The 14961-nt window shown below is 39.4% G+C and overlaps 1 protein-coding gene across 9 annotated transcripts in view; it reads left to right on the plus strand.

The window, feature by feature from the left end:
• LPP (LIM domain containing preferred translocation partner in lipoma) overlaps positions 1-14961 on the plus strand; it is a 618933-nt gene that overhangs the window by 200298 nt on the left and 403674 nt on the right. For all 9 annotated transcript variants that reach the window (XM_054585111.1, XM_054585106.1, XM_054585114.1 and 6 more), the window contains one exon: positions 11428-11629. In XM_054585111.1, coding sequence (XP_054441086.1) covers positions 11437-11629 — 193 coding nt within the window. In that variant the 5' untranslated portion in view covers positions 11428-11436. The remainder of the gene's footprint in view (positions 1-11427; positions 11630-14961) is intronic.

Genomic DNA, 14961 nt, shown 5'->3' on the forward strand with positions numbered 1-14961 from the left:
TGGGAAACACATGCTTCTGGAGTAGGGAAGCCTCCAAAGCCTCTCTGCTTCCCACTGCAAATTGTGCCACCCTCTTAGCCACCGCAGTAGTAAACTCACAGTGTGGGAGGTCTTTGGCCATATGGAGCCTTTGGGAGAGGGCCTGAACATATTCAAGATCTGCTTGCATTCAGTGACCAAAACCCTATTATCACAGTGTTATAAGTAAAGTGACTATAGTCATCATCTAAACTGGGACACTTTGGAGAGTAAAAAGGGGCACTGTTCATAACCACATTGAGTCAGCAGGCATAAATTAGATGTATGGTCACCCTAATTATAAGGAACTGTAGGGAACAATATTTGAAATGTGAGCTAAAATGATTCAGAAGCAGAGCTTGCCTCTTTGTATTCCCAAATCCTTAAGTTTACCTTCTCTTTTATCTAATAATCACTTGCTAAGCTCTGAGGATAGTACAGACTCGGTATTAGACACTAGGGAAATACAGGAAGATACCATCTTTGTTCTTTACTGAAAATTACTGTTGTAATATTTTAGAGCAGTGGATTTCCACCCCGGCTTATAGCAGAGCCCTCATAGGAGGGCAAGGGGAGTACAATCAAGCTTCTGTATCCATGGGTTCCACATCCACGGATTCAACCAATAGTGGATCAGAAATATTTTTAGAAATGTTGTGTTTTTGCTCATGTGTACTCATGTAGTTAGGCCTAAAATGCACAGACCTTTTTTTTTTTTGTTATCATTATTCTCTAACCATTATAGTATAACAACTATTTACATATCATTTACATTGTATAAGGTATTATAAGTAATACAGAGATGATTTAAAAGTATGCAGGAGAATGTTCTTAGGTTATATACAAATACAGTATCTTTTTTATATAAGAGACTTGAACAGCTGCAGATTTTGGTATCTGAGAGGGGTCCTGAATCAATCCCTCATAGGGAAGACAGTAATACATTTTATACTTCCCTTACAAGTGAAATGTATTCTGCCACAGGACAAAGATTTAAATAAAGTCTGAGGAACTGTTTTATCAATTCACCTATTATATTCTTGGGATTTTCTTAAATATTTGGCATGAAAAATCAATTTCTTACCAAAGAAATATTTGAAAGCTGAGATTTTAAATTTTATGTTACTGTTCTCAAGCTCTGTGACTAAACAGAAGGAGGAATTGGACTTTTAAAACTTGAAACATAGGAAAATAAACTGAATAGGAAACTAAAACATGACTTTAAATTTCTGTGGGGCTGCCATGTGTAAGAGGGCTTGTGATCACTGAAGGCAAGGTAGGATAGGTAGGTGGTTCGTATGGGGATACGAGTTTCCGCTGCATGTAACTTCCTAGCAGTTACAACTGTTCTGCCATGGAAGGGACTGTCTTGTGAGGTAACGAGCTTCTGGTTATTGGATATATACAAGCAAACTTACAGGTGGTGGTTAATTTTCAAACTAAGCTCCACATTAGAAGAAATATCTTTGTTGATAATTTGGATATTAAACTTCTCCATTGGTGACTGTTGTGTCTTTAACTACTACCTTAAAAATGTCTACAGTAACTGCGTGTGTGTCTTTAATTTCCCAAGAATATTAGCCAGTTCAGTACATTCTTCACACATTGCACTGTGTTTTTTTGCATGATCAATAATTGATAAAAAAGCAGAAGGTCCAACACCCTTACTCTCATCGAGAGAAATTTAAAAGGGAATAACATTCACTGATGTCATTCTGAAACTGATCCGAAACAGCCTGGCTTATTTTCAGTCAGCTGCCATTGGTCAGAGTGTACACAGTTTTTGTCTCTGTTTCAAAATCTTGAAATAAAAGTGGAACAACCTTTAACATGACTTAAGAAAAAGGTCACCAGTTGAAAATGGTTTCAACTGTTTTGCTGTTAAATGTGAAATTGCACAAGTAGCTTATCCTACATAATTTGAATTTATAACACATTCTTATGAGAAGCTTGTCAGTTTTTCATACCATTTCAAATACTGAGACATTTCTCTAGGCTCTTGGATTGGTGTTAAAACAAAAAAATTTATTTCAGAGCATATAATGCATGCAGTTGAATCTCTTTGTTTTCTGAAACTATATTCTTGTGGTCCTTGAATGTTGAAAATTTGTATCTTTCCTTTTTCCCTTTTTATTTTTCCAATATCTGGGCATTTTAATTTAATTTAGCAATATCATTACACTTTATGATAAAGTAGATTTTGGGTTTAACAAAAATTTAGTAATTTAAAATTTAATTAAAAAATTAAGTATTAGGGAAACAGAGATTAAACTGGAAACTTTAATTTATAATAATATTACATAAATTTAATAACAGTAATTCAAATTACAGTATCCAAACTCTATGCAAAGTCTCTAAGCTAGTTTATGGCAGTTGCTCTGATAATAGGATACAAATAGCACGGTTGACAGGTGACAGTTTTGTGAGAGGTATGATGTTTAGAAGACTGAAGTATGATAGCTTGCTCTATTTCTTGTTACTATGATTTCTCTTAGCACATTATGTTGCCTGAAAAGATACTGCTTCACAGAGTCATATGTAGTATTGTCAGGTGTAAATACGGCTTGAGATTTGTCAAAAGTAGACTCATTCATAGAAGGTAAAATTAAATATTTCTATTTTTGCAAGTTATATCTAAAATAGGATTATTTTCTTTCATTCTGTTTACTTTCCTTGGGGTAGCAAAATGAATTTTGTAATAAAGGAAAATGCAAACAAAATTATTAAAAATTAAAATCTATTAAAACATCCCTCAAGGGCTAGTAAAATTTTATGGCCTGTCTGATGGGCACACAGACTAGCAAACAGATAACTCAAATTCATTGTTTGTGTGTTTTAATACAAGCTTGAACAAGCTGTCAGGGGAATGCAGGCAAGTGAGCAGTAATTAACTTGTGGACTTAACCCACTTATAACGGTGGGTTTGGTATGAGAAGATCCTGGCTATCACCAAAACGATTACCGGGCCTCATGAGAGATTATATTGGTGATTTTTCCCACTGTCACATTTGCATCCTAGCGGAGGGACAAGATATAGACCAGGTGTTTAAAACGCTAATGAATCAGGCACTCAGAACCTTGTCTTTAGAAATCCAGATTTTCACTTTTTAAAGTAGATGTGCAGAGCTTAAAGGGCTCAAGGTATTGTTTGCCCTTTTCTCTCACCTTTGTACAGAAAAACAATCTGTTGTTAGAATCAGAGACATAGAATAAACCTTTTTATGAATACATGTTTTGAAAGCACACAACATTCTACAGACTAGCCATACCACTGTAGAACATAAAAGGTTGTTGCAAGAGGCATTTTGGTGATCATGTTCTTAATGCTTATTATTGTAGAGCTGAAGGAATAGAGGTCCAGAGAGGATAAACATCATCTCAGTCACTTAGCCAAGTAGAGTAGAACCATTGCTGTTCAACGTGACCCAGAGTGCAAGGTTGGGGTCACATGGCTTTTGTGCACATTTTCAATGCCATGGGTGCTGGCTCTTTTGAGGAGAAGTTCTTTACCCCTTGCTCATTTCCGTGACTTTTACCCACTCTTTTTAACTGTCATCCAACAATCAATAGAATTACTCGCTTGTTTAGTGAAACTTTTCCACTGCAAACACTTTTGGAAAGAACAGCCTCTGATATGTACTAGCTCCTGTGGTAACTTGGATAAACCACTTCAGCTTCTTTAAATCTTGGTTTTTGACTATTCAAATTAGAAGAAACAAAATCATTCCTAAGATTCTCCCAACTGGGACTCTATGACCTTCTGGCCATTGAGTATCTTGTCCTGGTTGTTGGCATCATGTCTCTTTTCTTCCTTGACTGGTGGGAGTTGTGACCACAAAGACCAGCTAGTTATTAATTGATTCTCTCCTTTCCCTTCTCCTGAGAGTCCTGGTCTTTCTGATACTGTTTCCCTGTCTGAGCTGATTGTTCCCTTTTCATGTGACATTCTGAATCTGACGTGAAAGTGCAATGCAGATATGTTTCTGTTCCTCACTTCTTTATCAGAGACAATTGTTTTCTTGTCTGGACCACTGCTTCTCTCTCTTGCTGCTTCTTAGTTTACCTGGGATCTTCAAATGCAGTTGGCAACCAACTGTGTGGTCAGTATTGAGGATTGTGCCTTTAGCATTAGCTTGTATCCATACTAACTTTGTGCAAGGTAGGTTGTCATTTAATGCGTTGATCCCTATCCTGCCTCCTTTCACTCTACTCTCCATGGTCAGTGGGACTCCTGGGAGTTAAGACAGTTTTGTAAGAAACGTCACCTCACGCAGCTTGTGGACTTGTAGGAGGAATCATGGAGCATGACAGGTACAAGGAATGATAGCAAGGCATCTAATCCTTATTTTACAGATAGGGAGAGATACTGAGGTTCAAGGAGGTCTAGGGACTAAAATCAGAGAGCCAATTAGTGGCTGAGCTAGAAATTGCACCGAAGTCCCTTGCATCTGAGTCCAGGGCTTTTTCCAGTATTTCCAACTGTTTCTCAGATAGTCTATATAAAGGTTTGGCATTTCTGTGGAGTTGTTCTCTAGGCACCCCTTCTGAGTAATGCCAGCTGTCCATGCAGAGAGTGGGGCACTTAGCCAGTGCTGGGCCAAAGCTGCCTGTAAAGAGAAGTTGAGTGAATATGTTGACATTTTCAGTCGATGGCAGATTTTGCTTTGTCTTTCCGGCTCTCATCTGACCTGATACTTCAGTGGAAGAATGATTACTTGTGCAGTTCAACTAACAATTGTGTGTAATTTTCAGCCTGCCTTATTCGTTGTCGTTACTTCCCACACTTCCATCACATGCCAGGGCATATTTGCTTCATAATTACACTGGTAGGGACTTACCTACATCATTTGGAAAAGGTTTGCCTAAAGTACTTATTTACTTGTGCATAATAAATCTTGATTGATACCTTGGTAATCTCTGAGATCAATCTGAAACTCCCTCCTACAATGGGGAGGATTCAAGAATCATGGAAATGGGTGACAAAAAGAAAAAAAAAGAAGAAAAAAAAGAAGTCTGTGGTTCCTCAATAATTAAGAGAATTAGAGATGACTTGGAATCTCCATGGATAATTTTGCTTTTGGGAGCTTTTTTTACAGTCAGGATGTTTCACAGAATTTTAAGGCTTTGTGGGTGGATGTGTCTTTAGTACTCATCTAATCCCATCACCTCATTTTCAGTGTCCTTTTCAGGGGAGGGCACTGTGATCCCAGAGAGCACAAAGGTTGCACTCTGACCTCATTGCATATGTAAGACTGTAAGGTGAGTCTGAATTCAGAAGATCAGGTATCCTTTATCTGAATACCAAGATGTAGCAAAGGATAGATAACTGTAGCCTACATTAGGGAAACACATTGTGCCATTTTAATAGATCATTAAGAGGGCAGTTTTGAAATTCTAAAAAAAGTTTTGATATAAAGAGGAAATATATTGAAAAATCGTCAAAGCTATGGGAAAGTGTTATTTAGATCTTAATTGCTTGCTTAAATGATGAAACTGTTACTAAGGGACATGACTCCTAAACTTTAATCTGCCATCAACTATTTCTGATGTTTAAGTCACATAATACCTTAGTCTCTCAATTTTTGTACCACTAACAGTCATATTAATACCTGTGTCTTTCTTTAGTATCACTCATTTATTCAGCAAACATTGACCAGGAGTCAGGTCTTGGGTTAATTACCAACAGCGGTTTAGAATCTAACACAACATGATTTAAAGGTTAATGTAAATGCTCAAAGTCAATTATTCTCAACCCTTGAGTCAAAATATATACATAAAGATCCACAAATATACAGGCAGTAAACCACTATTTCGAGCTTATTGCAGTTGATGTTAGATGATACCAGGTAATGGTTGGTTGTTTTTAAATTTTGATCATCTATGTAAATGTTTAAAGATGAGTTCAATATTGATTTTAGGAAAGAAGGAAAACTTGAGCAAACACTAGTTAGTTTTATTTATGAGGATGACAGTGATGATAGTCACATGGTATCTTTAGAGAGACTGAGAAGTTTTGTTAGTATTTATCGTCACTTTACCTGGGGCCCTAAATTTTCCAACCTATAGACGAAGGGTCTTGGTTACCATATGGTTCTTTTGTAGAGTTTGTGTTCTGCTGTGCCTTGATTTGTGTGGTCAGACCGTTGGCTTCATCAGTTTGTGACCCTGTGGTTCATAATGTTTTAAGTTTAATGGAATAGAATAGGGAAAGCCTATGGCAAGTAAGGTCCATATGGAGATAAGAGCAAAATCTACTGTTGTAAGTAATGGCTTCTTTGGATTGTGGTGTTTTCCTTTATCTTTCAAACAGAAAGGTGGTACCATGGTGAAGACTATGAATTTAGGGTTGAAGACCTATGCCCAAGCTTAAGCTTTGATACTTGAGCACATTAATTCTTGAAGCTTTAGTTTCCAGATCTGATAAATGTGGATAATCATAATGCTACCTCGTATAATGGCTGTGAAGACTATGTGGCCATTAGAAAATTGCTTAGCCTATATAGTAAGTCCTTAGTAAACACTTGTTATCTGTTATCAGTTGGTGGTGTTCTTGTAGCTGCTGAACAGCTAAGAGGAGATAGAAGGGCAACAGAGAGGGTAATAATAGAAACCTCTTAATTTCTTTGCATTTGACTACGGTTCCTAAAAGATCAGTGCTTGGACACCCCTAGCTCTCTGACTACCACCAGCAGTAGGCATCTTACCCAGAGGAGAGCCATTTCTCTTGTTTTCCTCTCTGCTCATTGTATTTGTGTATTTTCAGAGCCTCTGTGGAGATCTTTCCTTTCACTTCTTGCTTTCATGATGATTATAAGTTCAGAGTGAAACTGATCTAGAACCAGAGGAAGTAAGAGCAGGGTAAGTTTTGGTCCAGCAAAACCAGCTCTCACCACTGCTTTTCTGTGTTTGTGTTGGGTGTCTCTGAGAAGCCGAGAAACCCGAACTGACATGTTCAGATTTATTCCTTCACTAAACTTGTGAGGTTTCCTCAAACCCATTTATCAAAATGAAGGGCTGTAATTAAGGTTTCAGAGAAGGAAAATGCTATAGAATATTAGAGCCGATTGGGACTCTACAGACATTCATTTTGCAAAAGAGTATTCTTGTTGAAAGCCATGCTGGCAAAGGTGAGACTAGGACTGGGGCCCAGGGGACTCTGTCATGTTTATTGCCTTCCTTGGGTCCACCCTGCACGGATGGATTTTCCTTACCTACAGTTTTCACTCATTTTAGATTCTTGTTCAAAGTTAAAAGCTCTATCTAGCTTCTTATTTCTCCATATAAGACATTTACTACACAAGTTCACTTTACCTTCCAAACCCTTTCCTTAAGTATTCTCCCTCAGCCCTTCACTTTTTTAGCACAAGTTGTCTGCTCCTTGCCCCGCAGAAATGCCTTGTTTCTTCCTCGAGCTCATGGAATTTCCAGGCATTATCCCTGTTGCCCCATTTGCCTTTTAGAGGCGGCTTTCAGAGTCCTTGTGAAGGGTTTCCCCTGTCAAACCTGTGCTAGCTTCTGTGCTACAGCCCAGATTTTTGTATATGCTTTGCGTTTTTCTCTTTCTCATTTCACACCTATCAATGTATTTCGCTCAGGGAGGCTTTAAGCTTTTGATTACAAGATGAGAGTCTGATTCATCTGGAGCTTCAGTACCAGACAAATAAATTTATTCATTCATTAAATTAACAGACATTTTTATTGAGTACCTAGCATGTATTAGGCCCTGGGGTTGGAGAATGATAATTACTTCTCCTCTCAAGGATTCAAGAGTTTAGTTTGACATGCAGGCACACACAGAGGCAGAGTGATGTGTGGTGAGCGTGGTGACGGCAGTATCCCAGGTGCTGTGGAAGTGCAGTGCGAGTGTATTCAACTTGAACTGGAGGATAGAGAACATAAATTATGTCTTCAAGGACTAGTAGGAAGTGATGCTCAAGATCTGAATGATGCACAGTGCATCATTTCGATAGACATCATTTTTAATTGGGAGTTAGCTTGGTTCAAAGGGAACAGAGATAAAACTCAAAGATCCAGTAGAATTTCTAGCAGAATGTAAATGCTGAGAAATGACCTTAAAAGTAGCATAAAACCACTACCTCATGGAAGTTTTTGGAAATAATGATTTAAGATCTATTATTTAAGACATTATATCTAGATGACTTTACATGAGATTCTGATAAACCTTTTAAGATCACATAATTTCATTCTCATCATTAAATTAATACAGAGGGTAGAAAAGGATGCAGGACCCTCATAAAAACCTTATAAAGATAAGTAAAACAAGTAGAGAAAAAAACTCTGCAGAATGATCATATGACTATTATGTACAAAAATTCTTTATAAAATAACATATTTAATTTATTAATATATTGAAGTTCCACAACTGAGATGGAGTAGGACTTTTTCGGGACGGGCAAACCTGGCTCAATATCCAGAAATTCAGCAACGTGATTCATTACATCGCTAAATTAAGGGAGACAAAAAGAGATGATTGTGTCAGTGGATGTTAAGGAGGGAGATACAGAGATTCTAGAAAGGGATGAGTAACCAAGGAAATAAGTGTCTATTCACTCACCCATTCATGCATAGCATATTTTCTAAGGGCTTTCTAGTCAGGCCCTGTGCTGGTGTAGTGAGACCACTCAGGAGCTTCCAGCTTATTGGAGCACTGGGTAGGTATTAAAAATAGCTTCTGTGTGAACTGTTATAAGTGCTACTCATTTTAGGGGGAAATATTTACAGCATCAGAGACATTTGAGTTGGGTCAAGGTTTTTTAAAAAAAGGCTCGGTAGAAAGTGAAGGGAGCGAAATGGCATGAGCAAAGTTTCGGTATCGTGAACATTCAGCATGAATCCTGGGAACGGTGTCACTGGGCCACTGTTGACACACTGAAGAATGATAACGAGAAGGTACTGTGAAGGTCCTCTGCAAACAGATACTTGGCCAGACCCTGGCTTTCTGAGGAGGTGGAGCTGGAGCTGTAGGTGCCTCCATGGAGAGAGAGAGAGATCAGGGTCATAGATGGTGCTGGGGATGATGAATGGTGGAGTCAATGATTTGCATGTAGATGGTTAAGTTTTCATCTTTCATACTCCCCCAGAAGAATTCTGCAGTCAATTGGCAGTGTGGGGTTGCTCAGGAAATGTGCTTCTTTGCTTTTGAAATCACTGCATCCTATATGAACCCATTTTTTAAAGTTTCTATAGTGGAATAACTTCAGAGTTACAGAGGAGTGGCAATGATCACATTAACCCATTTTTAAAATGTACAAATAAAATTATACTATGAAAGTGCCTAGAGCATTAAACTTTTCAAACCTTTATTTTATCCTACTGGTTCCCACTTACACTCACTTTAGTCATGTTGAAAGCAGAACAGACACTTTTATCCTCTTTTAGTAGGAGAGTGAGAATCAATTTGAAAGAAAGCATAACAAAAATTAGTGCTTTTCAACCTGAGAGATGGGCTTGGTTTTGAGATACATACATATATATATGTAAGTCATGGTTGTTTTTCTGTATTTGTTTTGTGCTAGGTCTTGTAATGATGATTTAGGGATGTGTAAAATACGCTCGCTGCCCTTTGATGGAACTGACAGTTTAGTAAATGTATCTGTACACAGCATGTGCACAAGGTACCTGGGAGGAAGAAGAAAAGAAAGACCCTGCACCCAGATTGGAAAGCCAATGTTACTGGCTTCAGTAACAAAAGTCTCCTGATTATCAGTTTAGAGTTCTTCTCATTGATAAAGTTATCTTCTTTATTGAGAAAACTGTATTTCCAACCGTTTTCCTCCCCTTTCTTTGAATAGCACTTGACAATCTGTGAAGCAGTTTAACATTGTTATCTCATTGGTTGCCTTAAAAAAACTCTGAGGAGGAGTTGAGTAGGACAGGGCTTTTATCTTAATTTGGAGGGAGTGGAAGCACCTGAGGTACCTGATGGGGACAGGGAGGCTGCCCAAGGTCCTGCCCCTCATCCCGTGTGACCTGATGCTAATGCCCAAGCAACAGAGTACCCCTGCATTCCCCTTCACCCTGTTTCTCCATTGTCATGCCACATGCTGAGGCCTTTACTTTTTTCTTGCATTTCCAGTGCTCTTTGTTTTTACAGACATCTGGAGGTAATCATGGAGCCCTCTCAATTAATTCAGTTCAATTAATAAATTACTGGGTGGATTTGGGGTTGGAGCGGGTGCAGGGTACCTTCCGGGCCTCCCTGCGCTAGAGAGCTCTTGCAATCAGGCCTGAGAGCCCTCCTCAGCCGCAGCCTGCAGGCCGCCTGCAGGGGTGACTGGCTCACTCTGAAATGCAAGGCATTGGTTTTCTTTCTTCACATAGTGTGTTTTAATCTGATTAGAACAGCACCTGGGCTGGGCTGGATTGTCCCCCTCCTAGTTAAGTTTTTCATAAAGGTCCAGTATGATATCAAGTCAGCATAGCTCTTGATGGGCCATTTCTTTGTCACGTGGGGCTGACCAGTGCATTACAGGTATTGAATATTCTGGCCCCTGGCCACTAAGTGCCAGTAATTACCTAGGCATAGAGGCAAACAATATTCTCATCCTCCAGATTCCAAGTGCCCCTTGGTGGTGAGCAGAACCACTCCTGCCAGAGGGACCATTTTAAAGTACCTTGTCCTGTTTCAAGAATAAACTTTTGGAAGTTCCTTAATGCCTAAATAAGTTTAAGTTCCTCAAACTTGCATGCAGAGCTGTCTGTTCCATTCCCCATTTTAGTTCTGTTACAAGCTGCTTTTTCTTATCCCCCCTGCAGCCATGCTAACTGTAAGGGGCTGTGTACTTTTCTGTCCACACAACTGTGCTAACATTGTTCAGGCCCAGGCTGTACTCAGCACTCAAGGTCTGCCTAAAGGTCACCAAGTCAGTGAGGTCTTCTGCTGCTAGCTAGAAGTGATCTTATCTTTTTCTGCAGCAACACTTTTTAAATCCTCTCTTAGATAACCTATCACCTCCTTTAGGTACATATCATCATTTGACTGGTGTGATCATTATTTTAATAGATTATTAATACAATTGAAGCTTTTTAAAATCTTACTGGCATAACACTCTCCTACCATAGAAACTCTTTCAGGTTAGGGATTATTTCTCATTTATATCTATTTCCAAGGAGTGCTAGGCAGTAACATAGGTAACTGTTAGAAGAGAGTTATTTAAGATTAGTTAGTGGGAGTATTAGATTTTTCTTTTCCTCTTCCCCCGCCTCCTTCTTCCTTATCCATCTTCTTCCTTCTTCTCAGAGAGAAGAATTTCAAGATTTTCAAGAATTTGAAGAAAAAATTTTCAAGACTTCTTCAAATATGGATTAAGATGAAATAATAATGAAGTGAGATACATTGCCTCCATTTTCATGCTTCCATAAAAACAACTGTATTTTTTTAAATTTCAGAGTCCAGCAATGTCTCACCCCTCTTGGCTGCCACCCAAAAGCACTGGGGAGCCCCTTGGCCATGTGCCTGCGCGGATGGAGACCACCCATTCCTTTGGGACCCCCAGCATTTCCGTGTCCACACAACAGCCACCAAAAAAGTTTGCCCCAGTAGTTGCTCCAAAGCCGAAATACAACCCATACAAGCAACCTGGAGGTGAAGGTAAGTGTAGGGATTTCAGGGTTGGGTGCCCCAAGTGGGGGAGTTCAATGTAATGAAAGTCATTTACAATGTGATACTGTGTCGGAAAGAGGCAGCTCCAGGATTTGTAGTGTGTTTCTCAGAGTTCACTGACTATCCAAGGATAAAGAATACCTAGGAACCATCTAAGCTATCTCTTCCTTTAGGGATAAAGAGATTGAGACCTCTTAGGGGTTGTATGGCTATTGTTACACAGTAAATTAGGGCTAGAGCCAAAATTAGAACCCCGGTCTTTTCATTTATAGGTCACTGTCCTTCTGCTGAACTGTCTTCTGTCCCGTCTCCCGTCCCGTAGAAATGTTTCTATCCCCCAGTGGACTCTCCCTCTTGTCATTGGACTAGTGTCTCAAAATGTTGCCATGCAGTGGTTGAAAGGGACGCCGATATGAAGTCAACGTAGTAAGGCACCTGGGACTGGTTTGCCTTCTCTGGCTATTGTTCCTCCTCTAAGCTGCTGTAGGAGAGAGTTGTCTGGAGAACTCTGTGAGAGCTGCATTTTTTGAAGCGTGCAGACTAATGTGAGTGAAGCCTAATTTTAGGAGTTTTAATAGCAGTACATTCAATTTACATCAGGTGGAGTTTGAAGATCTACATGAGCTCAGCATGTCCGGTATATACATACATGCACATTCACACACTAAACCCCATAGGGAGCATAAAGAATGCCATATGTTTGGCTGAAGAGGTTCCTCATTTTTGCCAATCAATGACAGCAGTTCACCCACACCCATGCAACAATAATAACTCATAACTAAGAGAAGATCATTAGACTTCTGGTTGCTGAGAGAGAAGAGGCAGTAAAAGGAGATTCAGACCTGTCCCCCTTCTCTATTTTTTCTCCCTCACCCTGATTTTAGAGAAAAAAAAATTACTGCATTCTCTCTAGGATGTTTGTAAATTGTTCTTCAATTAGTGTTGTATTCCCCCTCCCCCCGGCCCCCAGCAATTTTGTGTGAGACTGTTTCAAGCTATGGGACACAGTTCAGCCTCTTTCTTTTCATTCTAGTCCTCTTCCTGCCTCCAGTTGACTCTTCACTAGGCTGTCAGTATTGGAGGACTGAGGTCAGAGCCCTAGTCCAGACGTCGAGCTGGGTAGGGTGGCAGGTGGAGAGGCCGGGCACCGGCAGGCCCGGTGAGCTGTGGCTGTGGGGCTTTCGGCATCCTTTGTCCAGAAAGGGCAATGGAAGACCCTCAGAGTGCTGCTGTTATAAGAAAAACATAAACGATGCCCGTGGTGCTCTACTGCTCTCCATGGCAGTGCCTGAAGTTATATTGGTCTCAAAGGAGGATGTGTCTTTGCAGTTAATGGAATTTCGTGGAGCTGGTTTCCTGTGGCTCATTGTTCTTTAGTGATAGTGGGACTTAGGGAAGGGATCTGGAAGAGAATCCCTCTTCACGAGGACAAGAGGAGCCATACCTTGGCTTTCTCATTTGTTTTCTCAGTCTTTCCCCTGGTCTGCTCCCAAGGGGATGCCATTTTGTCTCCTAACTTTTGGGGAGAGCTAAAATGGACTTCCCTCTAAAATGAAAGGAATAAAGACAACATCCTTTCTGGAGTAGGAGGCTAACGTGTGAGGAGAGAAGCATATCATGGTCTCCTTCAGACTCCTTCACTCTGAGTGCTATGAACACGGTGAGTTGGATCCTGGATGACTCTCCCTGCCTTGAGATGCCCCACCTTCTCCATTATACTATGGGCGGTTCCCTTATTGTCTGTCCTGTTCTCTGGGGACACTGGTGTAATCTCTGATACTCTGCGTCTCTTGGCTCAACTCTTTTCTTTTCCTTAACATGTCATTTATACCTTTTTGTCATCCTATCAAAATCGTACTTGTATCACGTTCTCTAAAATGTCTGACTGTGGCCAGGATCAGAAGTAATCACTTCCTTCTCTGGGTTCCCACATACATCTTACTCTGACTATCAATTTTACTTTTGTTATTTCACTTGCTTTTTCCCTTTTAGGCATTGAACATGTAGTCTATATGAGGCACTGTGATTTTTCATTATCATTTTTTTGCCTCCTCCAATAACCCCATGAAGTAAGTGTCTTTTCACATAAAGAAATGTAAGCTTAGAAAGGAGAGGTGTTCTTCTGTATGGTTTTGTGGTGGCTAAGTTTTTGAAATGAGGCTGTTGTCCTTACCCAATGTGCTTGTCCTATTCATGGCATATGTGGTGCTCAGGCCCCATATGATAGATACTGTCTTACTTCCTTGTAAGAATGTAAGCTTTGTTTCCCCATTTAAGCAACAAGACATGGTTTCTCACTCGTCCTTATGTTCCTCTTGGCTCTTATTATGCTACTGTGTTTTTAGTAGGAATGATTGTGTATGGTCAAATGTATGTCTGTATGTTCTTATGTATGTATATATTTGGATGGATGGCGGATGGCTGGATGGGTGAATGCCGCACTCAGTAATTCTTTTCTTAAAGTAAACAGTTTGGAATATGGCATCCTCATCTGAAGCAACTCGGTCTCATTTAATTTATGAAGTCTAGATTCTTTCTTGCAATTCTGCCAATCTCTCTTTTTAATATAACCTTTTTTTGAATACATGAAGGAAAAACATTTCCCTTGCATAAATGCATTTTAAAGACAAATATGGGGAAAGGTTTACGGATATTCAGACTTTTAAAAATGAAGCTACATCTTTTCATCTGCTGTATATCATAATATGATATTTGTTAGAAGTGTAAGATTTGCTTGACTTTATATTTAATCTAAATGTTAGTGCATTCTCTGTTACTCTAACCATTTTTATAATTCATGCTGTTTTTGTTTAAATTTTTATATATTTTAAAATTTATATCCATTTTCTTTTTCAGCTTTGTCCCTTTAAAATGTTCTATGCCATTAGTGAAATCCCCAGAGAGTAGGTAACAGTTTTTATTTGCAGAGTGAACTGATGATGCTGGAGTCTTATGCCTCAGCTCACACTATCTCTTCGCTTTTAGTATACACTCTCCTGAATTTCTGTCCCATTAAGTCTTTTCATTCATAGGATAATTCAGAGACTGGTCTCCGATAACCCAATCGAAAAGATAGAAAGTTAGAACTCAGGGAAATCATGTAGCCCACTCTTGTGTCTGGTGTAAATGTGAGGGTTGTAATGCAGAATGTAAGTAATTTCTCAGAAATTCACAGCCTGCTCAGGGCCTGGTAGGCAATAAACCTCAGGTGCCCTGTGAGTCCAGAGTTATTATATTATAATATATCTTGTATTATATTCTAGCGAGGTCTCTTTCACCACACCATAACCCCTTTATGCATTTTGTACCATTCTTACTAC

The sequence above is a fragment of the Pteronotus mesoamericanus genome, unplaced genomic scaffold, assembly GCF_021234165.1.
Source record: "Pteronotus mesoamericanus isolate MK-2021 breed Mesoamerican mustached bat unplaced genomic scaffold, CSHL_Meso_final contig_82, whole genome shotgun sequence".
Classification (NCBI taxonomy): Eukaryota; Metazoa; Chordata; class Mammalia; order Chiroptera; family Mormoopidae; genus Pteronotus; species Pteronotus mesoamericanus.